Source organism: Adelges cooleyi, unplaced genomic scaffold (genome assembly GCF_023614345.1).
Source record: "Adelges cooleyi isolate 19-005CV unplaced genomic scaffold, UGA_ACOO_1.1 ACOO_flye_CR_arks_rails_tigmint_CR_PRNA_13, whole genome shotgun sequence".
Lineage (NCBI taxonomy): Eukaryota > Metazoa > Arthropoda > Insecta > Hemiptera > Adelgidae > Adelges > Adelges cooleyi.
The window spans coordinates 121,480-148,423 of NW_026095784.1; the positions used below are offsets into that span (position 1 = coordinate 121,480).

At 31.8% G+C, this 26,944-nt stretch overlaps 4 protein-coding genes and 1 long non-coding RNA gene across 5 annotated transcripts; 1 reads left to right on the forward strand and 4 right to left on the reverse strand.

The window, feature by feature from the left end:
- Positions 1–3,587: 3,587 nt before the first annotated feature.
- Positions 3,588–8,135, reverse strand: LOC126847915 (centrosome-associated zinc finger protein CP190). The gene is made up of 3 exons (XM_050588360.1): positions 7,854–8,135; positions 7,391–7,611; positions 3,588–6,702 (listed from the first exon to the last, which is right to left on the reverse strand). The coding sequence occupies exon 3, from the start codon at positions 6,684–6,686 to the stop codon at positions 4,872–4,874; it is 1,815 nt and encodes a 604-aa protein (XP_050444317.1). The 5' UTR covers positions 6,687–6,702; positions 7,391–7,611; positions 7,854–8,135; the 3' UTR covers positions 3,588–4,871.
- LOC126847919 (uncharacterized) lies at positions 7,876–23,069 on the forward strand. Its single transcript, XR_007687167.1, has 4 exons — positions 7,876–8,378; positions 14,771–14,840; positions 14,926–15,078; positions 22,482–23,069. It is a non-coding gene; the product is annotated as an uncharacterized LOC126847919 (long non-coding RNA).
- LOC126847917 (glutathione S-transferase-like) lies at positions 9,700–13,490 on the reverse strand. Its single transcript, XM_050588362.1, has 4 exons — positions 13,159–13,490; positions 11,638–11,805; positions 11,292–11,434; positions 9,700–10,170 (listed from the first exon to the last, which is right to left on the reverse strand). The coding sequence occupies exons 1-4, from the start codon at positions 13,289–13,291 to the stop codon at positions 10,003–10,005; spliced, it is 612 nt and encodes a 203-aa protein (XP_050444319.1). The 5' UTR covers positions 13,292–13,490; the 3' UTR covers positions 9,700–10,002.
- On the reverse strand, positions 14,921–20,003 carry LOC126847916 (uncharacterized). Its single transcript, XM_050588361.1, has 5 exons — positions 19,669–20,003; positions 18,198–18,297; positions 17,319–17,440; positions 16,948–17,080; positions 14,921–16,044 (listed from the first exon to the last, which is right to left on the reverse strand). Exons 1-5 carry the CDS (start codon positions 19,741–19,743, stop codon positions 15,725–15,727), a joined length of 750 nt encoding a protein of 249 aa, XP_050444318.1. The 5' UTR covers positions 19,744–20,003; the 3' UTR covers positions 14,921–15,724.
- Positions 22,913–25,673, reverse strand: LOC126847918 (high mobility group protein I-like). The gene is made up of 4 exons (XM_050588363.1): positions 25,553–25,673; positions 23,842–23,944; positions 23,602–23,757; positions 22,913–23,486 (listed from the first exon to the last, which is right to left on the reverse strand). Exons 2-4 carry the CDS (start codon positions 23,905–23,907, stop codon positions 23,385–23,387), a joined length of 324 nt encoding a protein of 107 aa, XP_050444320.1. The 5' UTR covers positions 23,908–23,944; positions 25,553–25,673; the 3' UTR covers positions 22,913–23,384.
- Positions 25,674–26,944: the final 1,271 nt, after the last annotated feature.

The following is a 26,944-nucleotide window of genomic DNA, read 5'->3' on the forward strand; positions in this document are numbered from 1 at the left end:
CCCCTAGGTTTTGAATAATTTACCGGTAATTAGCATACATGTTTTAATTTTTAAAACTTAATAAAGATTCGGTTACAAAAAAATAATTTATGTATTGCCAGATGAATATTTCAATTGATTTTGCAAAAAAAAAAAATGGATTCGTGGAAAATAATTAATTGGTTATGGTAAATAGTTAATTATGTAAAAACCAAATAAACAATTTTATCAGTTCACGTGTAGTTGAATTTACTGTAAATTTAGGTACTGACTTTATATTTTAGTTTAGCTGTTTTGCATTTGTAGTTATATGCTAACCTTATGGTGGTTCAATAATATTGTTAGAGATTTTTGTCGTTAACTTTTGTTAACCAACCAATACAAACTACCAACGTTTTTTTATTTTATTTTAGTATTTCTTATTATTATCTAGTCGATGACATTACAAGTCAATCTGCAATCAACTTTACCATGCTGTACAGTGATATATTTATACATATTTTTTTTCGTAGATTAAATTATATTATGGTATAATCGTTTAATTAAATTTAGTACCGTCAAGTATAACATTATTTATGACTAAATTTATCACTAAATCTTGTTTATTATTAAAATTATTGTGCCATGTTTCTTTCGAGTTGCCTAAAATTTGAGAATTTTTCTAATATTTTTTTCAGAAAGTTTCAGAAAACCGTACAGATAATGTGTAAATTTCAAACCGATGTATCCATAAAAACAAAAGAGGTAAAAAATTCATAGAAAATTTGAGAAAACGAAAAATTATCTTATTTTTTTACACATGATTATTTCAACCATATTGAATGCTGTGGTCGTTTTTTCTAGGAATTTTGTTTTTTAACCGTTTTTTTTTTTTTATGGAGATATCAATTTGAAACATTGCACTAGATGTGCATAATTTTATTTAGTGCACTATTATTTTTACACACATACTTTCTATTAGAAGTTTATATTATGTTACCCATGTGTATTATATAATAACCATCGTGTACCTTTAGATTTTCTTAATGAAGTTCTTCTACTCGCTATATCGAGCCGTCCCACCGTAGAAGTGCCCCAAATGAAAGTCAATTATTAAGTTATACTTGCGCCACTCCGTCTCGCTCCAACAACCTGTGAAATGAAACTTTCGCTTCGGTTCCGGTCTAATTTCCTTTTTGCGTTTGCAGACTTAACGAATTTTTGTTTTTAATCTCCCGTCCCTTCGAGAAGAACAAAACGAAAAACTTGCTCACTTGCTGCCGTAGAAAATAATACGTTTGGCTTCATTGGATTTTCGATTGACCATTCCATTGACAAGTAGGTAGGTACATCACGTTAAAACCTATCTGTTGAAATAGAGATAAATTTAATTTACAGGTAATGTATTCTTCTTAGAATTGCAATAACTGTACAATATTTTGCATCTAGAACATTATTTGGCATAGGCATCACTAGGGGGGTGCTGGGGAGACTTTTGCACCCCCAAAAATTGAAACCCCAATTCTTGATTTGTACGCATACAATTTTAACAAAATTTATAATTGTATGCTAGTTTTAAAATTAAGCATTTTTATTAAGCTTGTTGAATATTTTTTTGTTCCAAATAAATGTGTACATACTGTTTAAAATAAAATTTATTATAAACATTTTATTTCCCCCAACACTTTTATATTTTAATAATATTTTTTTTTTTAATGATTTAAAACAATTGTTATGTGTATAAAATGTATGTGTCACGCACTTATATTGAACCAAATTTAAACTAAAAAAAAACTTACAATATTAAACATTGTCTGATCAATTTATGAGGGACTTTGTTGAATAGGGCTTTTCTTTTAAGTAAAAAATTAAAGGTATTTAACATTATTTAAAATTGTAGTTAATTTTCGGTTGTTTTCAAAGTAATTGACATTTAAAATAAAATGTGCTACAATTGACTGGTAAATATTGTTCTTGTAGTAAAATTATTTTTTACTTTTTAGTTCACTTTTTTTAGAAAAGCATGTTTTAATAAAGTTTTTTATTTATTTATGTTTTAAAAAATTAGGCCTTGCCAAGTTAAGGGTTAACGCATAGTTTTTGCCAACGTTTTGTCAAAAACATTAGTTTTTAACCCTTTGAGTCGCACATTAATTTTGTTTTTAATTTTTCAGTTTATTTTGATGGTGGTTTCAATAAGATTCTACAATTCACAATTGCAAAAAAAAAATATTTCATAGGTGGTTTCAATATAATACCACTATGACTCAAAGGGTTAAAATTGTCACAAGTTAATGGTTTTTTCTATTGGGAAAAAAAACTATTATTTTTAAGTGTTTTTCTTGGATAAACCAAAAAAAAACACAGAATTTGTCCGACAAATACACTCCTATATTTTATATCGTTATGTAATTATTGTTTATTACATTATATATATTTTTTTTAACAAAAATCAAAACCACATCTCTGCGTAAGTTGTGGTTGGATTAATGCGATAATTATATTATTATATTATGTGCCCGACGGCGACAATTGGGTACCTATCTTAATTATTACTCACAGTCTTAGTTTTTTAAAAGTTATCCAACAACACACACACACTGAGCCGAGTTTCGCAACAGTAACCTTAACCGTGGCAATGCGTTTGCGGTCACAGCTAACTATATATATATATATAAATAGTATACCCATTTGTGTACAGGTATACCTATTATTGTATTTTTCCAGTAGATACTCAAAACAGTAATTATCGTTAACGTGCGGTGAATGATCACTGCGGGAACACATTTTGCCAAGTTTTTTTTTTTTTTGTTTTCTCAGGTATATTATATAGATAATGGATGGAAATATTATACAGTTGTAAACCTACAATGAGTAATCATCGATCACCACCAGTACCTATACTGGCAGGTTAGGTCCCCAATAGGATTAAAACATTATAATCTAGTGTATAATATATAGGGCTAGGGAAGTCTTCTAAAATCATTCGAGAACCTAACCAAACAGACACAGCCCCCCAAGTATAAGGCTTATAATTATTTTATACTGAAATTCTGGTTTTTAATAAGTCTAAACTTCCTTAGCACCCCCCCCCCCTTTAATAGGTGACAAATAATTTAACATTTACCCGGCCAACTGCATAAGTAAGTATACCTTACCTTCAGTGCCAGTGTTGTGCAAATTCTTATTCGAGCAATGTTATCTATAAAAGTGAAAAATGATTTTACTACAAAAATATTTACCAATCATGTATAGCACTTTTTTTTTTTTTACAAACGTCAATTACTTTGAAAACGACCGAAAATTAACTACAATTTTTTAATAATGTTAAACATCTTTCATTTTTTTACTAAAAAGAAAAAGCGTGGCGCCTTATTCAACAAAGTCCCTTATAAATCTATCAGATAATGTTTAATGTTGTAAGTTTTTTTGCAATTTAAATTTGGTTCAATATAATAGTGTGTGACACATACATCTAATAGTACTTAATGAATTTGGACTTTGTTGAATTTATTTTTGTATACATAACAATTGTTTTAAATAATTTAAAAAACACATTAAATAAAAGTGTAAGGGAAATAAAATGTTCATAACAATTTTATTTAAAACAGTACGTACACATTTATTTGGAACAAAAAAATATTTAACAAGCTTAATAAAAATGCCAATTATTAATTAAATCAAAATTGTCCAGGTTTTCTTTCGATAATTCGTTTAGTTTTGAAAATTGTTAAGTAACATTCGTATTTCCAAATTTGATTTATGATAATATTAAGTATATATTTACTATATGTGAGTGGGCGTATCGCAAATCGTTTAAGAGTCGTCAGCCATTTCTTGTAGCCAAACTAATTCATATTTTTTCTTTTTTAAGACTATAATAAAAAAATATTTACTATTATAATAATAAATAACTTAAATCTAACGAATAACATATTATATAAGACTATCGTTTGATTATGAATTAAAGCAAGTCACACAATTAATATTTTCTCCTGTCGTACGTCTGAGCAAATATATTATAATATACTTTTATGTTATTTAAAATGTAACCACGAGTACAAAACACTTTTTTTTTCATTTTAGTTATTCAAATATTATAATTTTGGTACATAGCTTAGTGTTCATAGATCATCAACCAATATAAAAATAATTTTCAATTCCAACTCATTTTATACAAAAAAAAAAGAAGCTAAATCATCTTTTAAAAACTTTGAATTTATATAATAAAAATTGTAGAAAAATACCATTAACATATCCTAGTTCGGTTTCGTAAGCAAATTAATAACATCGAGAAAATATTGTTTTTCATTTATAACATTATGGCACATAAAATATGATTAACAAAAACTGACTGTAATTATTTCGGTTTTTAATAACACTTCATTGATGACAAATGAATTAATATTATTAGAGTTTGGTTCCAAATTTTTCATCAAACTTTTTGGAAATCAAAACAATATTCGCAAGGACTATCAAGCAAGACTGTCTGTGATTTTTACAAATTATATTATATAATAATAGTTGTTACAACGAAATTCATGAGAATTTAATGTAAACTAATAAACTACAAAAATTCATTTTATCGAAATTACAAAAATCGTAATAGCTGAAATGGATTTCTTATTAAATTTACAATACAACATACTTGATAGAACATAATAATAATATGAATCGTAACTAAGCGTATATCACCTGTGTTGTCCTGGACCTCGAATCTAACATTAATTTATAATAGGTAAGAAAATATGTAAATTACAAATATAGCTTACATGTATTAAATAATTTAAATGAATTATGAAAATATCAAAATCACTATGGAGAAAATAAACAAGTCCTTGGAAAAAAGTTCAACGAAAAATAAATTAACAAAATAAAAGAGCTGCAACTCTTATATGTCGAGCGACAAGTTCTTAGTCTAAATCTATTCTACTAGGTTTTGCCGCGTTATCATCGTCATCTTTGTCAGAGGACTCCGCTTGCTTGGACGTGTCTCCGTCATCAAAGTCGTCCCATTCTTCGGTCAGGTCAACGGGCTTGACGACTTTTTCTTGCGCCGCATCTTCTAGGGTGACCGTTTCGACTTCGGTGGCTTCTTCGCATTCTGGCGTTTCGTCTTTAACTAGGTTTTCCGATTCTTTCAGGACGTCGTCGTTGTTCAGCGTGACTTCTTCGACTTTATCGCTGCCTTTGTTTTCGGCTATAATTTTAGAACCGGGCGGCAGAGACGAACTGTCCACTACAGGAATAAGTATCTCTTTTGACGACGTCTCGTGGAGTTTGTGGAAATTTCTCAAATGTGCTTTGAGCATGAGGCTCGACCGGAATATTCTGGAACATTCATTGCATGTGTAATTGTTTAACATTTCCCGTTTCGGAGACTGCGAGCTAATGCATTTATTCAAAATTTTATGTCGATTTAAATGCACATCTGTCGTGGCGATAAAGCCGCATTTGCTGCATTTGGGAAATTTGTACTCATCCGGAGGCGTGATGTTGTGTTTGGTGTACATGTGATGAATCTGTAGACTTTTACGAACTGAGAAATGGCCACAGTGTTCACAAATGCGAGTATCTTCTTTTTCGTTGTGTTTTTCGACCAAGTGCCGCCTGAACGTTAAGTAGGTGTCCAATTTTAAAGGGTCCGACTCGGTTCCGCATAGATCGCACGACCACGGCCCTTTAGTGTTGTTTATGTCCGGTTTCACTTTGTGCGTGGTCAAAGGTTCCTTGACGCTGGTGCCGGCCGGTAGTATTTTGTTCACCGAATTGGGCGTGTTGATAATTATGCTCTCAAACTGACTGTGGTTGCTACTCGACATTATTTTCAATTTAATATTGCCTTTGCTCTGCAACAAGTGAGGGAATTTCTTTAAGATTTCCTGTACCACTTTGCTGTTGGTGTTCTCCGGGTTGGTATCGCTGACGATTTTTAATTTCTTGCCCGCCGGAGACGACGTGGCAGACTGAACCACCTCACCTTTGGTGACCTGAGGCTTTTTGTTTTCGTTTTTGCCGATTACTTCTCCGTTGGCAGCTCGTTTAAGCATTGCTCTGGCGCATTCTAAATTTTCTTGTTTAATCAACGGCTCGCTGTCGTACCGCGGCAATTCGAATGTATTTTCTAAAAATTCGGGCACATCTTCGGCGTCGCAATCGAAACGCATGGGTTTGTGTTCGCTCAACACGTCTTTGACTTTCATCGTGTTGATAAAAGTCGAAGCGGGCGTATGTTCGGGCGGTGATCTCACGGTCGTGTTGAATTGTACAATCTGTTTTTTCGCCGGTCTGTATTGGTTCAGAGCGATGGCCGAATGCGGCTTGGAAGAGGACGCAATCCCCTGGTACTCGAGCGTTTTGTTCAACGCCCCAGACTGAGACTCCAAAAGCTTGAGTAGGACATTCACTTGTAACATGTCAGCGACCTCGAGCAATGCCAAACGTGAATCTTCTGTATAATGAAGCTGTCCCGTGTACATAAACATCACCACACTCTTGACGGCGTTAAAGTTTAGATGGGCGGGCATGGTCATGGAAGTATCGCTGTTTGGATGGGAAACAAAATAATCTGAACACGTGTTTAAAACAACGCGGTGAACTTTGAACGATTCGTTGGTTGTAGAACGAATAGTGTAATCGCAATACTCGTCATTTTTCGCCAAATTATTAAGCCGTTGCATGAAAAAATTGCCCCAGTTGTCAATTTTCAACTGACTTGGAGCTCCCATGATTGCAATATAGTACCTAAAAATATAAAACTACAATTAAACTCAAACTCTTATCAATATGTTCTAAGTTTTTTAATATAATTTTAAGACACAATGCTCTTTAAGTTGTTCATTGTGTATTGATATTGGTCTGATAGCTGTCATAACATATTATTTAACAAATTTATTTAAATAATTTTTTTGTCGAACTGAAAATTAATATGTAATAACTGTGCGTGTTTCAACAATAAATCAGCAAATTGTAAATGATTTAAATTTCTACTTAAAATGATTTTATGTTTTTAACAAATTTATTTATTTTTACATAAACCTATCTAGTTTTTGATATGGTTACCTCACTTGAATTTTTACAGATCAAGACTCGATTAATAAAAGTACTATACCTACATTTTGTATTAAATAATAATATTACTATATATAAATTAATATGTTTTATTATTGTATTGGGATATTTGAAACACTTTTTAAAACTATATTTTAAAGATCGTATTGAAGAAATTCGGCTTGATAATTCCAGATTTAAATGAAACGTAACAATTATAAGTAATACACGCGACACAGCGATGAAACCGCTTTTTTTTATCAAAGCGACTAGCATATATAAAAATTTAAAAACTCATATTAGATATATTTTAATTGCTACTGGAGTGTAAAATGTACCCACTTAATACATGATAAATTATTACTATAACGTTACACAATACCTTTAGCTATCGATTGTGGACATACGTTGCCGATATCTCAGACAGCGTACAGTGACAGGGCTTGTTGGCGTACAGCTTTACCGTGACATTGAGACATCCGTGGTCCAAGTCATGTCCGAAAACCGATGGCCAGCCACTCTTGAGGAATGACAAATCCGGCCTTATGTCCAACGACGGCGGCGGCGGCGGCTTGTCCGGTTCGACGGCCGCGCAAAGGTCACCTGAAATTCGAAAAATCCACGTCAGACGACCAAAAGGAATTGGGTATCAACGAATCCAGGTTTTGGCGCGCTTTCCAGACCGGCCGTGTCGGTTCGGCCATGGTTTCAAGTTTGAAGTTTCTGTTAATAAAGAAAAACGTAAACACCGTGTACTGCCGGCGGCCCCCCCTACTTCTTCAAGCCTTTAGCACTTTTTGTCGAACAGAATGCGACGGCCGACGGATCGACGGGCAAACGCTTACCACGAGATAGTGCTGTCAACAGCGGCGGCGACGGCGGCTGCCAAAGCTGGGCGTTCTGGATATCGTTTTGAACAATACCGTCCGCGTGTGTGTGTGTGCAAGTTGAGTTTGCTATCAACCACTCGAATAGGTCGTTTCACGAATATTTCGTCGGAAAACGTTGTCGGTGAACAAACAGTGGAAAAATGCCCAGAAAAATCGGTTAACCCACAGGGGAAGACGGTCGAACGGCGGCGAACGGATGACGGCGGCCATTAGTCCACAGCGCGACGACGATGGCCACCGCTTGCGACGCGCCACCTGCCGGTGACAATAAACCACGGACGCGGTCGACCGCAGTGCTGCCATTTGGTCGACGCCAAATTATGCGCACACCCGATCGCTGTGTAACACCAATCGGTACAAATCATAATATTGTCCCGTTTTCTTTTAAGTCATTTTATTGTGTAAAAAAACCTCAAAAATACATAAAATAATGGATGGTCCGTAAAGTGATAACAACAAGATGGTGACAGCCTTATACAGGTAAAATAACCCATACGGTTAACCATAGCCAGACAATATTTCTATGGAAAAAGAACAGCTGTCTTTCTTACTTTAATACCCCTTACTTTGCTAATGTTAATTATAGGCATGACCTATGCATTCTTTTGTTATTTATGCGAAAATGACTTTCAAATAAAAGCTACGGTGCGAAACTGTTAAACGATAAAAACTAATATTAACAAATAAGATAAATCATTTTTTTTAAACCAATACATGACGTGAGGCTTTTTTCTTTAAAAATAAAAACTGTGATTATCTACACAATTGATACTTACAAAAAAATAGTAACTTATAATATTATGTATGCTGTTGACAATAATCTACTGACAATTATTTTGACTGATCAAATTGGGAAATTTGTATTTAAAAACACCTACTATGAAATTTAGAGATACTGGATTTTTTTTTTTTACGGAAATATTCCATATTCGTTTTTAAATATAATTTCTAGGAAAAAAAGTTGTTATAAATAGGTGAAAAAAAAACTTTTTTTAAACTTTACCTACGATTAAACCCAAACAATGAATACTATATTGGCAATCGGATAATATCTTTAAAAAATTGTCGTTTTTACTCCAAAAATGGAGTCAAGTACAATGGATCGAAATATTATTCATTTAACCAAGTTTTTTTTTTAATTAAATGAATCTAGTTAGAAATATATACAACTGTCGAGTTTTAATTTTGGTTCTTGTAGAAAAACCTTAAAAGTAGTAATTTTACCTAAATTTTATCACTTCTTCTTCGTATGTAGTTTTTCGTCTAGAAAATTCGAATTTGAAAACTAATTAAGTTTTACTATTTAAAAACATATGCGAGAATCCCTCTCTTGATAAAAAAATGTTTTATAAGTTTTCAACTATCAAGTTTCGTGTACAAAGTACTTAAGTAACGATCTTTAAAGGTATTTTCAAGTGTCACACATTTCAGCTTTTAAATGCTTGTTTTTTTTTTTAGTTGTACAAGAGTTTTGGATGGTCAGATATTATCGTGTTATTCTCAGACTGTGTCGACTTGATCGATGAATCAAAACTATAAAATATAGATGGCGCCAAGTTCATTTAGATACCCGACAAAAACCACTAGTAATACAATAAGACACAGTTTGAGGACGCTGCATAAATACTTAAGATTTTGTTGTGACACTTGTTGCGCGGTAAAAATTTAACAAATAAAATGATCAAAAGGGCGCGCTTTGATCGTTTTATGATTAATATAATGTACCTTTAATTTTGGTAGATAATAATATGTAGTAAGGTCACTACAAATAACGTCACTGAATAAAAATACACCCCACACGTCATATTTATCAAACATTATTTTATTAAACGTACTATTTTAATTTAATATACAATAGTAACATTTACAAGGGGAATGCAGTTCTATTTAACCGATCTAATTAATAGTGTTCAAATTTAACAATAACTGGTTTAAAAGGCTCATAAAATAACAAAAAATTGTACCGTTGAACTGACGTGAATCGATTACACACTGCAATACAAACGATTGTACTCATTATAGTTATAATAACCTAAGGCAATTGTTTATTTTATAAACATAGCACAGATAGTAGTATTAGTGCAAGAATGGATATCAGTCACACTTAAAATATTGGCCCGGGTCGTTTGGCTATCCACGATTTGATTTGAGGGATGTCCAATACTTTTTGTTTGAGTTTCCCTAAATTTGGACGACCTTCTACCATGTCCACGTCTATGACGGATTTCAAATGGTCCAAGATAGCCACGAAATATATGTCAGCCCAAGAGAGCTAAAAAAAAAAATAATAATAATGGCTGTAAAAATATTTTTTAGAAAATTATATTATGTATTAGAAGAAGGTATGTCATCGCTGGTAAAAATTAAACAATTGCAAACTAAATCATTATTCTGAAATCATTGTAAGAAGACATCACCATCGCAAAAAATAACATATCTTAATTATTCTGACATCACTCGAGTTTAAATTAGGAGCACGATTTATGCCACATGCCATATATATATGGACTTAATGAATAGTGGATCATTAGTTATTGTTATTTAAAATTCGTTATAAAACAAAACCCTTTGTGGAACTTGTTAGTCATAATAAGTAATTCAAATATTATTCATTAACGAAAAGCTACTTAACCCTAACTTGATCACCTTTTCGTACCAGGTGCAGTTAACCCAAGAGTTTTGTGGGGAAAATACTCGGTAAACGTTGGCACCGTAGCACGAGGGGATTCTTTCATTGTAGTTTTTTTTTAAATTCTGCTAAACAGATGAATCACACGACAAACAATAGTTGTACTATCTCCCCACTACAGGTACTTACTCGCGTCGTTAATATCCACAAACAATGTCGTCTGATAAACACTTTTAAATATTTTCACATTTAATATTGCTGTAATGTTTTTACGTTTAAGCCACATTCCGATAGTTCGACAGTTATAAGCAGAAAAAGATAGCAGCGTACAAGACAATAAAAACTTGGCACACTCGTGAATCATAAAGTGCTTACAAAATTTAACTCTTAAAATTCCTTTTACGATGGTAATATTATGTTCGCCAATCTCTGGATAATCGATGAATGTAAAAGATTCTTAGAGAAACAAGTAACATAACCCAAGTTACTTGCGGCCACCGAGACTTACAGAATAAGTACCTATCCAACAGTGGTGGTTCTCGTTGGGCGACATAATTTATAATAATTAATTCAGAAACCTTTTCAAAAAAATTCTTGAACAATTCATTCACAGAGCACGTCTGTGAAAAAACACAATTACTTGCGATTTTCATTATACCAACAAAACAAAATATATGCTACTATCTTATTTGTTTTTCATACTCACAAGCAAATTGATAAAAATTAGCGAAAATAATACTTTAGTTAACAAAGCAAGAGAGTACCTTTCCATTGACAAAGTATCCGCCATTTTCGGAAACCGTTTTTTCGAATCTTTCCAAGTAGTACGGGATCGATTCCTTGACCAGGATTTCCTTCTTTTTATTTCTAGCTTCTTCATCCGGATCGTGATAATTCTTCATTATTTCTACAATCGTTAAATAATTAATATCAATGTACAATGCATGTGTATATATTGTGCATTGCACGCGCTATTCATAAACGCAGGTAATTAAATGATAACGACTTAAAGAGTTCTACGACCTTTAGTCCATTTGTTTACTGTCCTAATTACTTTATCGTCTGGACTACTTAAAACTAATTTCAATTAATTTAATCACCTTTAGTTACCTTGTCTAATCTCAAAGACGTTATCGACCGCGATGTCAATCAACAACGATTCCCATTCGTCTTGGCCGGCCAATCCGGCTTTCTTCGCTAGGTACCGGCAAATAGGCACCGACTGATTTAACACCTTTCCGTCCACTTCCAACACCGGTACTTGTCCAAAGGGCATTCCTTTAAAAACAAAAACCAGTACAGTGGTTAAACGGTTAAAAAACACAACAAAAAAAACTTCCACCCGCCGTCGCCACATAGGAACATTAATAACAAACACAGGCGCAAAATAGTAAAATAAAAATTACTGTATATTATTAAATATTTTTAAAATAGACTCATCATACTTATGGTTAATAGAATTATTTAATTTTATGTTTACCTCAACCCTGTTATATTATTATGTAAAAGTCACGACTGTCCTTCTTTTTTTTTTACTTGTCATCACGCCTTACTACTATTGAACTCGACCAGTTTTGTTTGTTTAGTTAAAATACCAATTAAAATTGGGCCGGATTTTTAAGACGAATTCTATACAAGATGATGGTAAGAAGATTTTATATACGCTTACACATCTAAATTTATATGTATGAAATATTGATAAAGAAAATTAATTATTATATTTTGAATGTCGACTTGGTTTTTGAAGCATAATGTTTAAAAAAACACCTTATCGACTCATAAATGAAATTACATATATTTTATAGACAATTTTCCAAGGAATAAAATAAGTTATTTTTTATTCACGGCTTTTGGCGATTTAAATAGAAATTGTAACATTTAAAAACAAGTAAAAATTGAACAAAATTTTGTTTTACTTTTTAGAATTATCTCGTTTTTTTTTTTTTTCGAAATTTCTGCAAAAACTAAAAATTATTTCATGGTATTATTTAACGTCAAAAAACATTGGCTTAAATCATAAAAATTAAAAAAAGAAAAATTATTACCCGTAAGAAGTAAAATCAATGTTTTTGAAAAAATGAATGGAGAAAGTTCAGAGTAATTTGTCATAAGTACTATATACGTGATTGTTATATAAAAAAATATAATATTCTATACCTGAGCATATAATATAATATTCTATAAGGATTTATTTAAATATTTTATAATATATAACCACAAATGTTGCTTAAGATTTTTCTTCATTAATATGTTATGTTACATTTACATAGAATTTTCAAAATAAACATATCGTAATACAAATAATTAAATTAATACATAGTTAAACAGAAAAAATTAAATTTTATCTAAAAGTAAGTGTTGTTTATTTACAGTCGATGAGCATATTATACTTATAAACTCAATTAAAATTATGGCTTGTCAAAGTTGAAAATTGGTTAATTATTTTTTTAAGAGTGAAGGAAAATTTACCCCCCCCCCCCCTGTATCAACTAGATAAAATTTGAGATTTATTAAGTTGCCACTCGAAGAAATTGGTCCAGTATTAAAAAAACTTACAGTGGGTACAAAACTTAAGAAAAAAAAGCTCACATCTTACTCACTAGTTACAAACGCCATCTCGGTCCGGTTTACCTGGTTTTATCGCTGGCCATTGTTCGCGTTCAAATCGGTTGTCTTCGAAATCTTCTCCCAAGTATGACAACAAAAACCTAATCGGTTCTGCTCGGGCGGTGAAGTTAAAGTACGTTAACTTGTACTTTGACATGGTACCGGAAACAACGTCGACCGAATTTGTATTTTAAACTGAATTTAGGTACAAACAACTGGGCAGGTTTTGTGTATGTTTTAATAATAATTATACAAGAGTGTGTGCACAGAACGCTAGTGGAAAATATCTCCAATCGTGCACCAACGTTTGCTACTAGTCACTAGTGTACTGTCTACTGAATACTATCTACTGATATAAAAAACATATTGTTGGGCTGTGACGTGCAACAGTAAGTAATATAGCTATAAAGTGTCGACCAATAGAGAGAAAGCATGGGTTCCCAACGTGTTATACAATGGTACAAAACCGGAAACCCGGCCGGTATGTCCGATTAATAAGTTCCATATAATGTATATACAAACAACTGAGTGATTGGTTAACTATGACCCAGTCAGAAGAAGATATTAGGCGTTTATAAGTTATCTTTTTTTTATACTTTAGTTGGGACAAATGTAATACAGTTAAAAAATAAAATCCCATCCTTTATATTATGTTAAAACCGTATGAACTTAAGTTTTTTTAAACGGTAACTTATATATTTGATTAACTTTAATAACGAAGAATAATTTGTCGAACATTTTGACTGGTCGATAACCAGTTTTGATAACAATTATTTTTAAAGTTTATAAAAATATAATACTACATTCCACCTTTCCTCCTGCCCTAAACTTGAGAATCTTCAACAACTTCAAAAATAGTTATTCAAAACTGGTATTATCGACCAGTCAACATATGTTTAGTACATTATTCTCAATTTAAAAATATAATGAATTGTATGCGTTACCATTTAAGTTTCAAAAGTTGCTATCAAAGTTATACATTTGGAGAGGGGTAAAAACAAAATGTAATTTCTCATTAAACCCTCTGACATATTGAGTGGTTCACGATAAAATGATCAACCTGTATGTTATATTATATACATTAGATGATCGCATTCGTCAGAACAACGCTAAATCATTTGTTTACATATCATATTTTCTACATAACAAGTGGCAGTGAACATCTACAGCTAATCTAATCGCGTTTGTCTTTTAAATTAAAGCTTTTTATTATCCTCCGATATTTTACACATAGTAACACACTCGATAAATTCTTCTTTTCGAACGTAACACAAATTCATACCAATCTCTATCTTAAACATATTATATAAGGTAAGATAAAGTACCTACCTACAATAATATCACTTACTATACTGCACCTATTCTGAATGTGTGTCTAATTGTCGATTATTCAAGTAACTCTGATTTCAATAACGTTGTTTAATCATTCTATCAGTAATTAAGGCTTAATGAACTTTGAGTTTTTAACATGAATATGGGTAATTGAAAATGTTCGTGACACTTTTTTGTGAGTTGTGCAAATCTGGCCCATTAAAACATTGTTTTATGATTTTCTAGATTCGGTTACTTGTTTACTCGTCTTGAATTGTTTTAATTTCTTATTTAAATTGTATGGTTTTTTTTTTTTTTTGAACAGTACCAACTTCACGGATCGATATTGACAACTTGCCGAAGCCACTGTACTTGTATTGCACTGAACAAAATAAGTTAGTATTGTTTTGGTTTCGTTTCAAATAGACGCTTACAAACATAATAATTCTGAAAAGTCTTTATTTGTTTTTTTTTATTCAGCAGTTAACACCACTAAGACAAAAACTACGATTCAAATCGAATATTTCATCGAAAATTTGATACAATGCGACATGTGTGTTTGGTGAAAACTTATCATAAAAGTTACATTTATACAATTATTATAATACCTAATTAAACAATCAATATTTTATCGTAAGTTATATATTATGATACATATTTATATAGATGATAGATAATATATGTACAACGATAAAAAAATAAATAATACTTATTCTTAGCACAATCAATACAAAATAATTATTGTTATTAAAAACTCAATATTAAAAATCAACCCGTTACACTGATGTACGCGTACGTTATACATAATAATATAAAACAAGTTAACGTTCAAACAATATTATTACTATTAAACATTTTCACTTAAAAATCATAACAAATAGTACATATTATATAGGAGAGAAGTTATCATGTATTTAAAGTAATTTATAATAAGGAAGATTTTTCTCTAAATTAGAGAGAACTCTTAAGAACGAGAAAGTCGTCGCCGGTGCACGATGATAGTGTAATTTTTAACAAATCAAAATAATATACTCTCATTTATGTATTAATCGTTTAAAGTCGAACAGGAACACAGCCACTCCAGTCTTTGTCTACACTAAAAAAGACTACGTCTCCATTGAAACTATCTGTTATAATATATTATGACTATATGCAGATATCTACATTATTATTATTATTTTTTTTTTTATACAAACAAATTTCCGTCCACCATATATCGACCGAAGATCCGAGAATTGTTTTGTTTTCTTAAACAAAAAAACAAATACATCCATCCATCTTACGGCGAATACGGCGGGGGCTTGCTGAAATCGTGGGGAGGAGGCACCGGCACCGGCATGTGCGGTTCGGGGTGTTGCTGCTGGGGCATAGGAACGATGACTTGGGGGTACGCGGCCTGCTGCTGGTCCGGCTGCTGCACGCGTTGGATGACGTACGGCTGCCCGGCTTGGACCGCGCAGTTCAAGGGCGGCGCCGAAGACGTTTGGCTGGCATAAGAATGGACCGCACTGACGGCAGCCCGGTTTTGCACGGCCTGCACGTACTCGATCTCGTCGTGGTAGAAGATTCTCACCACGTACAGTCCGAACGCCTCGAACACTGCATTTTTGTTAAAACACACAATTATTGTATAATAGCTAAGCCGCCGACGTTATTCAATAACGAGAAAACTAAAAATAACCTAAGGAGGAAAAGTGCAACTCTGAAGTGAAAAAATACCTATAGTTCCGTTCCACAACATTTAATCATGGATACGTCACCTCTTATCACTTATATTTTGTCTCTTACAGATATATATTATAATTAACTATTCAATAACTATTACGCCGCCAATAGAGATAATTTAAGAGTTACCATTTTCCGCCATATTTGTGGGATTAGAACCTTATCACATGTTTAAACTGTTATCACTACTTATAACAATTGAAAGTTAAGATGATAGCACAGAATCACAGATACATATATTATTTTATACACACATAAATCCCACAAAAATGGCCGACGTCGACTTCCATTCTTATCACTAGTTAGCAAACTAGATTATTACTATATATATATATATCTGTACTTATCTTTTTACTTTTATCTCGTATCTCTGATCTCTTATCACTGTTTTCTTTTCTCTAACTTCTTATCACTTATCTCTTAATACTTTATAATATTTTAAACAATTTAAAAAATATTTTTGACATTTCTTGTATCCCGCTCAATAACATATCCATGTTAAAATTCAGTGAGATAGACGTTGGTCCGAAAAGTGGAGAAACAATAGGAGATAGCAAGGGGAAAATGTGGAAGGTGTATTTAGAAAACGTATAAGACGGTATTGATAAAATACCCGGTTCTGAGAGAGAAGAAAGTTGCAGGAACAGACAAAATTCAATCGGAATTTTGGAAAGAGCCGGTGAAGAAATATACTCGATGAGTACATGTTATTTAAAAGAGTATAAGAATCTTTTTTTTTCGAGAAATAAAATTTAAAAAAAATGAACTTATACATACGGGTTATAACTATTCCGAATAGGAACCTTCCGATATTGGGTATGATGAACGCAGGCACGACGAGGAATACCAAAGAAAACACAAAGATAATTGTGTATATCACCAACCATTGATGGACTCGGTAAACTTCGTGCTAGAAAAATAACATCATTAAAACCGCTAAACGACTTGGTCGTTTTACCCCTAGCAATATACTTGTAATCCCTAAACCCTGTTTAAATAGTGATTCTAGCATTGAACTTCAAACAATATTCAAATATTTATACCAAACGGGTAAAACTTTTACAATTTTAACGCTGAATTTCTTGCATTTACTAAAAATATAATATAAAATATTTATATTATAGACGTATATTAATATTACAACTCACTTCAGAAGTAGCTAAGCTCAAGTAAAAATTCACATAGACCATTAAGACGACAATGAACAACATGGACAACAAGGAGAAAATATGTTCGTATTGTAGTTGATCTCTGTCTATGCTAGTTTCATCTGAAAAACATGGCAGTCGTTATTTACATAAATACTTGACAAGTTTAAAAACTATAATTAACCCCTTGTGCGTTGCATGATTAAAATATACCAGGTTATTGCATATTCCCACTCTATGTGATTATTTTTTCACAAAATGGCAGCGTAACGGGCGGCATTCTCATTGGCCGATATTTACCCGCGCAAATTTGAAAACAAAAATTGTATTTTTACAATTTTATCAATTAAAAAAATACTTATTCCAATACAAGTTACTAATACCACCTATGAGAGCCCCTAGAAAAGAAAAATGAAACTTAGTTATGATGAAAAACAAAATCAAATTTTAAACACACAAAAACTGAATAAAGAAATAGAAGAAAAAAAATAATAAATTAATCGAACAAGCCGGAAAATTATAATTACAATTAATAAACAACTAATATTAATTAAACTATAAACACTTTTATTTATTTGTCCATTCTTCTTATTTAGATACATTTTTTATTTCACATTATAAAATATATATAGACAATTAAAAAATCTGTATCGAATAAAAAATCCAAATTAAAAACTAGAATTTCTTATATTTTGTTCATGTGTAAGACTTATAACACTGTAAACTGATAAGAGAAAAATAGCTTATCAGTCAATAAATTTAAACCAACAAGAACGCTGCCCGTTATGGTGCCATTTTTTATTTTGCGTCTGAAAATGTTAGGAAGAGGGGGTAGATATGCAATAACCTGGTATATTTAAATCATGGTGCGTTGCTTACTTAAGAACCACGTGGTCTGTCCGGTTTGTCTACTGCATCTTATGTCCGACACAGGGTGTATAGTTCTTATGATGTTAATCAGTTGCACTAAGCTAATCCACTGAAAACAAATTAGAAAAAAAAAAACAATAATCATTTTATTTTCCATACGACTTTGGCGACTAAAAAAACAAGCTAAAAGAAAAGAAAAACATACAGTCTAATGTACAATCTAAAACATGAGTCATTCTAAAAAAAACAATACCCCATTATCATTGTCCGTCGATGACGAGTATTTTAATAACGATTTTATTTGAATACACGCTAATTGATTTTCGTTAACATTAACTTGACTGATAATTGGATTAAAAAAATATATCTGTAATAAGTATCCGTGTGTTGTGCGCAATGTGTAATAATATGTATAAACCGTTTTTTAGATTAATTATGCAACGATAATTAAGATAACGTTATACAATGAACTACAAGGTGATCTGGCAATTAAACATGACTAAGCGTTTATCTTGAATGCAAATAAACTTATCAAATGACAACAGTGACTGATTGGTAAATGGTACTTAGTTTTGAACAACTATACGTACAAACGACTGTACAGTGTTAATAAATCAAATTAAAATTAAAACACACTCGATTTTTTTATATATTTTTTGCGCCTTTTTATTAATTAACTGGTATAATGGCAATAAAAGAGTCTTTTTTTTAAAATGATTGTACCATATTTTGAAACATTAATATGTGTTTATACGACGAAATGTAGGTCATATTTATTTAAAATTTATGCAACACATTTAGATACATTCGCTCGATAATAAACGCGCTAAACATAAATAATTATTAGAATCAAATAAATATGGCCCATCGATAATTGGGTCGTTCATTGTAAAAGCGGTTAACTCAAAAAAAAAAAAAGTTTATTTATTACATTAGTTTTGGTTTCGTTTTTTAAGTCACTAAACATTTGACTTGTAATAAACAATTAAAAAAAAAATAGAAAACACTGAATGAATACTTGTATTTTTTTTTTTAACAAACTCGTTAGTTCCAAATCAAATTACAAGGGGATAAAATATTACTTTTACAATGACCGACCCGATTGACGGTTAAGGCGGTATTTCTTAAAGGCGGTTTGGGCGCAAGTGTGCAACGGAAAGGGGTCAACATAATATTTTTAATTAATTTATTGATCTAGTCACACTGATAATTAATACACAATACCGCAAGACCTGTAAACAGCTTATCTGTGTTAATTTACCGTTAAAATGCTGCTAAAACGAGTGACACGCGAAAAAAGTCAATGGCATTTTTTTCATAACTGTGAATGGTCGGCACAAAAATAAGAGGTCGCACTGACAAAATTGAAAGTTTAAGGAAAATTTCATACCTATTTCTGACACTTGCAAGTGTTATTTGTACCGACCGTTTGGTAATTTTTTTTTTTAATAATAATTATTATATTAATAGGCGGACTTACAAAGTTTAACTTGGCGATGATGTTCGTGGTGGTCCGCACGGTGGAAGTGCTAAAAAACCGCGGCGATCCCGTCATGTCTCGTGCGGTTTTTTTTAATACTTGAGTGAGTGTGTGTGTGTACTTGCTTCTTTCGAGTAAGAAAAAAATATATTACTTAATATGCTTTATTACGGCTAAAGCTGTTGTTTTTGGCGTCGACACAACAATAACGACTAGGGACGAATAGCCGGCGGCGAACAGGTCTGGGCGAACAGCAGATAACGATGACGATTCGGCGTACACACTTGAGAGTGTAATCGCAGATTGTGTGTGTGTCTTTAAAATATAAGAAAAATTACTTGTAAAAATAAATCGGTGGGGAAACGGCGGATCATGTCGAGTTACAGTGCGATTAAACGACACACATTCGTGCACTCGAGTATTTGATAACTGATAAGAACCGAATGACTGTTGCCGGCGAAAATATCCAAACGCTTACCTGGGTATGTGTGTCATAACAGCTAGAGGACGGCATAATATTCCCTTAAAATAGCCTCAAAATAAGATGCGCTAATATTCTTTTAAAAAGTTGAAAATATTCTTTGAAAATCGTAAGACAATATGCAAAAAATATGCTTTTATTCAAAATATATTCTGTTAAATTCAAAATATGCTTTTATGCAAAAATGTTTTGATACTTTAGAGGTATTACAAAAAAAAAAAAAAATTGTTGAAAATTCTTTTATTTGCCAAAAAGTATTTAAAAATTGTCATATAACACTTAAAAACAGGGCCTGATTTATGCAAGTGCAGATGGTGCACTTGCACTTGGCCCCGCAAGCTGCAGCAATTTTTTTCTTATCAAATCAACATAAATTTATTTTGTAAAATGTAATACAATCAATTTCAGTATATTTTTACAGTAGCATTAAAAATCTTGACTCGGTAATTGAAACTTTTGCAATGAAAAAATCAAAAAAGAAATCTTTGTATTTTTTTAACTTTTTTGTGATAAAATGTTATAAAAAAAAAAAAAAATGTATCATTATTTTTTATTTAATTTGAATTATATAAAACAAACTTATAAATTAATACCTAAGTTATTTTTCCGTTTTTGCAAGACTGCAAATTTATTTATTTTAATTTAAATTCTTTAATTCATTAAAAGTATGTTTTTTAATATAGTATAATTTTTAAAATTATTTAATTAGTATTATATCTTCATTATCCATAAAATATTGTACAAATATATTATGAGTTGTGTTATAAGTATTTAACCAAAGTTCTTTTTTTGATTACCAACGTTTTTTCCTCCACTCTCTGCAGATTTTTTTCAGGAAAAATTTTCGACTTGGGGGCCTCAAATAAGTTGATGCACTTGGCCTTAATTTCATTAAATCGGGCCCTCCTTAAAAATATTACAAAATAAAAAAAGAAACTGATTTATAAATATAATAAAAAATAAAGTTCATGACTTACTTGTTAAGAAAATTATTCTTTTTGTTGATCTATTTTTATTTTGATATTACCTCTATTTTCTCGTGGTACTTTTTGAAATTTAACAATAATTGTATCTTCAATTAGTTTTATCGAATCAACAAGAGCTACACATTTGACTTCTCTAAACTTTCGATGGTTGTTCACAAGCACGTGGAAATGCATCTTAATAATATTAATCCATTTTCTTCAGTTTTCAAGTCAAGAACTCTGTTTTACATTTAAGTATAGACTGACTGGCAGCTTCCCACCAAGTTCCCCATCTGGTCAATACTGGCTCTGGTGGTTATAACACTCTTTGTATATTATATTATATTTTAAATACTTGTATACAAGGGAAGTCGGTGAAGCAGCTGGTAATCTAGTGACCGGGAAGGGCTAGATTTAGTTTAGCCTTATAATTTCTGTATATTTAAAGGTCCATTTTTTATAAATAAATTAACTAAACTTGAATAATAAATAGCTACAATTATATTTGAAGACTCGATCGGGGTATGTTTTACTCTTCGATATGTCTTATATAAGTGACAAGTTATAACTTCAAGAACCAGTTCACTGAATTCACTATATTTGGTTTCTTGAAAATTCTACATAAGAATCGACAAAGGAATATAGAAAGTTTAACCTGAAAAAAACGACCACAGTAATTATAATGAAATAATTATGTGTAAAAATAAGACAATTTTCCGTAAATTCTATGAAATTTCACCTCTTTTTTTTGTTTTTATGAAGAACTCAATTTGACATTTACTCATTTTATCATGTAAAATTGTGTCAGCTATCCGAAAAAAAGATTAGAAAAATTCTCGTACTTGGGCAATGCGAAAAACCACTTTTTAGATTATAAACTAAACTTTAATGAATTTCCTTTACTAGAAAAAATAAATCAGTACTTTTTTTTTAAAAAGCTAAGATTATTTTACATAAGATACTGATTTACAATCATTTTATTAGCTGGCCAGACACTAGAAAACTGGTTTGAAAAAAACATTTTTATTCTAAAACTGTTATTTGTTTGTTGATATATTTCATAATAATAATTAGGAAGATTTTAGAAACGTCTATTTTAAGATTTTCAGCATTTACTCGGAACTTGTGTTTGTGTAACTCTGTACTTTGTATATGAACAATTAAAAAAAAAAAAAAACACTGAAATAGTAATAATAGCTTTACTATTCTAGCGAATAACATTTTTTTAAAGGAAAGGATTTTTTTTTTAAAGTACAATATTGCTGTAATTTACTGAAATAAATTTACAATAGTTTTTTTCACGATAATGACATGATAATAAATTCTGTTTTACCTATGAATAAAAAAACTATTTTTTTTTATTTCAGAAAGGATCCAAAGGTGTCACAAGAATAGATGTCCAGTTTCTTTCAAAAACCAAAGTGATATATATCACTAAATCATAATAAACTTTTACTCATTCACAAATCTAAAACAAAAATCAGTGCAAACTAATCACAAAAAAAAAAATGGCTGGATTATAAAAAAACCAATCACAGTCTGAACAGTCAAAGTCAGTATGACCTTTGAATTTAAGAAAAATATCCTGAAAATATTGACTGGTCGACACCCAGTTTTGAATAAATAGTTTTAAATTTATTATTGTTTTGAAAAGCTACCCGTAAGTTGGTTATGGTTATATTGTTGTTGGTTTGGTTAAGTTATAATTTATATCAGCTTGTAACTAAAACACAGATTCGTCGATTGAAAATTACAAACCAATCATTATATTATTAGAACATATATGAACAAATAATAATTTCACTTGTATACCCAAATTGTTTATTCAATATGAGAGATTGGTCAGAATACATAAGCAGTACGAACAAGTAGATTAAAATAAAAAAGACTTTCCCAGACAAGTTGTTGGACAATAAAACATTTTTACAATATGATTATTATTATTATTAATGAATTAAAATGACAAATTATATTATAGTATTTAGTATATACAATACTCGATAATTGTCTTTACACAAATGATAAAATTTCAATGATATGATTATAAAACATTCATTACGTTTTAAAATGTTACAATTTTTTCGTAAGTTCTCAGTTTTTAGTATTATACATTGCGGATAGAAATTAAAGTAAAATCTAACCTATGTCTACATAATAATAATATATAATATCAATATTGAATTATTGAATTTAAATAAATTAAATTAAATTATTGTTTCATAATGAAATAATAAAATTATTAGAAATACGTAAAAAGGAATAATTCACACTTAATCTTCAGCTTCTTCAGATTCGCCGTTTTCGTCAGCAGATTCATCCTTCTCGGTTTTCTTGGAGGGTGGCCTGCCTCGACCTCTGCCAGTAGATTGAGGCTAAAATTGATTACGATAATATTAAATACAGTTCCAAATTGTTTTACTATTATAAAATTAATAGATTGTATCTTGCAATCTCAAAAACAAACAGTTTTACAAAATTGGTGCTTACTTTAGCCTTAGCTTTGCTCGTGCCCTTCTTTGGCCTTCCTCTTCCTCTTTTCGCTACTGGTTCTCCGTCGACATCAGACTTCTTTTCTGCTTTTACAGGAGATTTTCCTGCTGGACGGCCACGCTTCTTTACGTCTTTAACATCTTTGTCATTGGCCTATGGATATAAAACTCTTAATAATTTAATGTGTTCAAAGAGTAGAGAAAAAAAATTAATTTACATTTGGGCGCAACAATTTACCTCAACAGGTTTGGCGGGTCTTCCACGGCTCCTCTTTTCAGAGACAACTGCTCCATCGTCAGACATTTTGGATATTATGCTTTTTATTTGACGTTAAAATAAACTGAAAAATTTAAATCAAAGTTTACAATCATGTTCTCAACACGATACAAATGAATATAGGTTAAACATATAATTCAAAGTCAAACCAATGCTGTACCAAACGAATTTTCAATACCGTATATTAATCTGAAATATTAAATATATATATTCAGATATCAAATTTCAAAAGTAAATTTCGGAACCTAATTAAGTTCGGTATGTAAAAGCTGACAAATAACTGATGAAACATTCTTCATAAATCATACATAATAAGATTTTTTTAAATTAGTATTCATTAAGCATTTAAGGTCGTAAGGACGATTGGTAAATATTTTAAACGTTGGATTTTTAATGTTTGAACAACAAAAACGCGACCTTCGTCATTTCGGTTGTAATATACTTGTAAATAACACGAATTTATAAATGACTGGAAAACGCAGGAGTTCGGGCAAGAAATAATATTTTTCGACCCTTTTACTCATAGCCACTCAAACAACCCATTTGAAATGTATAAAAGGTACATAATAATATTATATTGTATACCTAACACCAAAGACAACCAACAGTATTTAAAACGGTATCCGCGGAATGCGGATATATTTTTATAATTAGATTAGATTAGATGGGGAAAAAAAATAAGAACGCCAGAAAATTACTCGACAGCGTTAAAAATATCGAAAAATTGTAATTTTTTTTTTTTATTCCGAATAAATAAAAAAAATATATCTGTAAAAACCATAAATATAGCGGCCGTACAGCCGGCGTTGGCGTTGGTCAAAGGCGGCGACGAAGCAGGTAAGTTTACATAAGCCTACTATAGTATAATACAATTTTCAACATGCCACCCCCCGGGAAAATCAATACGCACACGAGAACCGGCGACGCGGCGTGCATCATCGTGTACATATAATAAACATAATAGATTTCCTGCACAAGTTATAGGGGTGGAGGGGTGAAATGCTCGGGACGGCGTACCGCCAAGGGAAACGGTTAAAACGTTTGAAAGAAAAAAAAATTCCATTAAAAACAACCAAACAATCATTACGGAACGAGAGACGATTGAAAAATCCCAGAGGAGCGTGTACCGAGGAAACAAATAAGATTTACATAAAATATATTAAACGGCCATTTTGGTGGTGTACAGAAAGCGGCGGCGGCGGCGGCGATGATACCGAGGACGCCGGTGCGCGGGTAAAAAAAAAATATGTAAACAAACGCGACAAAGTATTATAGTATATTACGATCGGATAGGATTAGATATTTCCATGACGTGAACGTAATGTATTATTATATCGTCGTGCCGGCATTTAATTGCAGGTACACATTACGGTAAAAATCGATGAAAAAAAAAAAAAAAAAACAATAACAATTCGGGCGCCATAATTATGTGAAAATGCGCGCGAGCGCCCGCGCGGGACCCTACCGACGTTTGCCGGTATCGCGGGGGCCAAGCATTCGGGATAGTGTGTTATTGTAAATAATTATTTTGCGCGTATCGCTGTGAATCGCAGAATGCCCGTGTAATTTATGCAATCCGGCCGGAAACGTGCGCGTTATTTATTTATTTATTTTTTTTATAATAAATTCAACGCTTTAGTAATAAACGAAAATAAAACAAATTGTTGTATACCTTTGACAGGCGGCGGAGACGGCGGCAGTGATAGCGGCTTGCAGAGAGACGTCGGTGGTGATCAACGGACACGCGAATGGGTCAGACAAGTAAACATCACCCGACGAACGGCGGTTAAGCGAGACGACCCGCGGCGGGCCGGGCCGCGCGCAGTGTTGCCACTCGACCGTTTTCCCTCGGCTGGCATGCACTGCGCCCGTCGAAGAGTACCTCCAGGCTGCAGCTGCCGCCGCGTTCTGGAAGCCGACCGTTTGCACTGAAAAAAAAAAACAACAACAATAATAATGCCTACGGCCTGTAAACACCGCGATAATAATATCGTATATTATTAACATTTATTATATAACGGTCGTTCAAATTATTATAATCTCGTCCTTGCTCGTGCGGCGCGCGTCGCTAATGCACATTGCACCTCTTTGTGCGCGTTATGGGCTATGGCCATTGGCCGACCGTGTTATTATATGTGCCATATGGCGGCGAATTCGAATTTGTAACCGTCCAAGAACAATACACAATAGTTATAGGTCTTACAACAATGTATTATAATAATAATAATAATAATGTACACAATGCAACAATAATATTACACGCCCTTTACGCCAATACGTGTCGTGTTTTCGTCGGACGTTTAAAAAAAAAAGTTCCCATTCATTTTATTCAAATAAAGACTAAAACAAGAAGTCACTTTCTGGAGTGAACCGATTTCACAAAATAAAACATTTTTGTTTTTTTTGTTTAACATACTCTACGAGCGTTAAAAGGCAGATTTTTTTATTTCTGTTTTTTAAATTTGTATTATAAACGATTATATTTTTACTTTTTTTCCTAATAAATCTAACTAATTTTCTAATAACCAAATTAAAAAAAAATCGGCCTTTTCAGCCGCAATAGAGAAAATCGATAATGAAGGTATCAATATTGATAGAGAATGATAAAAATTGAAATCCGTCCAACAGACACGCCGGAAAATGACTTCTACATTTTTCATCAAACTTTCGCCATAACTCGGAGAAAATAACTTTAAAAAAGTCTCACAGCTAGAAAAAACTTAATATCATTTTACATAAAAATTGAGGCGGCGTACATAATAGATCAAATTTTCTCAGATATTGCCTATCCTTTGCCCCTTAATAAGTAGCGCTTAATCTAAGAACTATACGTTGGCTTCAAGTTGTTTATGCAAATTACGACGTACATAATTTTTGTTAATTAAACTTTAAATCACACGAGGAGATCGGTGGGAATAAAATGTTGTCGTTAAACCATTCCCAACTTTACCTAATGTACGAACAAGTCGACTGGCAAGCTATATCATGAGAGCTTTGGGTTCTTGACAGTGGAATATAATACTCGAGCCAGTCGACTTCTTAGTTATTACTCGATGCTATTACT

Coding starts and splice junctions, on each gene's coding strand:
- LOC126847915 (XM_050588360.1), bottom strand. CDS start 6,686: ATGGGAGCTCCAAGTCAGTTGAAAATTGACAACTGGGGCAATTTTTTC.
- LOC126847917 (XM_050588362.1), bottom strand. CDS start 13,291: ATGTCAAAGTACAAGTTAACGTACTTTAACTTCACCGCCCGAGCAGAA. Junction 11,806..13,158: donor ATGGCCAGCGATAAAACCAG/GTAAACCGGACC, acceptor TTGTTTTTAAAG/GAATGCCCTTTGGACAAGTA. Junction 10,171..11,291: donor GATACTTTGTCAATGGAAAG/GTACTCTCTTGC, acceptor TTTTTTTTTTAG/CTCTCTTGGGCTGACATATA.
- LOC126847916 (XM_050588361.1), bottom strand. CDS start 19,743: ATGACGGGATCGCCGCGGTTTTTTAGCACTTCCACCGTGCGGACCACC. Junction 18,298..19,668: donor TCATCGCCAAGTTAAACTTT/GTAAGTCCGCCT, acceptor ATTTGTTTTCAG/TGGATTAGCTTAGTGCAACT. Junction 17,081..17,318: donor TGAGCTTAGCTACTTCTGAA/GTGAGTTGTAAT, acceptor TTATTTTTCTAG/CACGAAGTTTACCGAGTCCA.
- LOC126847918 (XM_050588363.1), bottom strand. CDS start 23,907: ATGTCTGACGATGGAGCAGTTGTCTCTGAAAAGAGGAGCCGTGGAAGA. Junction 23,758..23,841: donor GACCCGCCAAACCTGTTGAG/GTAAATTGTTGC, acceptor TTATATCCATAG/GCCAATGACAAAGATGTTAA. Junction 23,487..23,601: donor CGAGCAAAGCTAAGGCTAAA/GTAAGCACCAAT, acceptor AATCAATTTTAG/CCTCAATCTACTGGCAGAGG.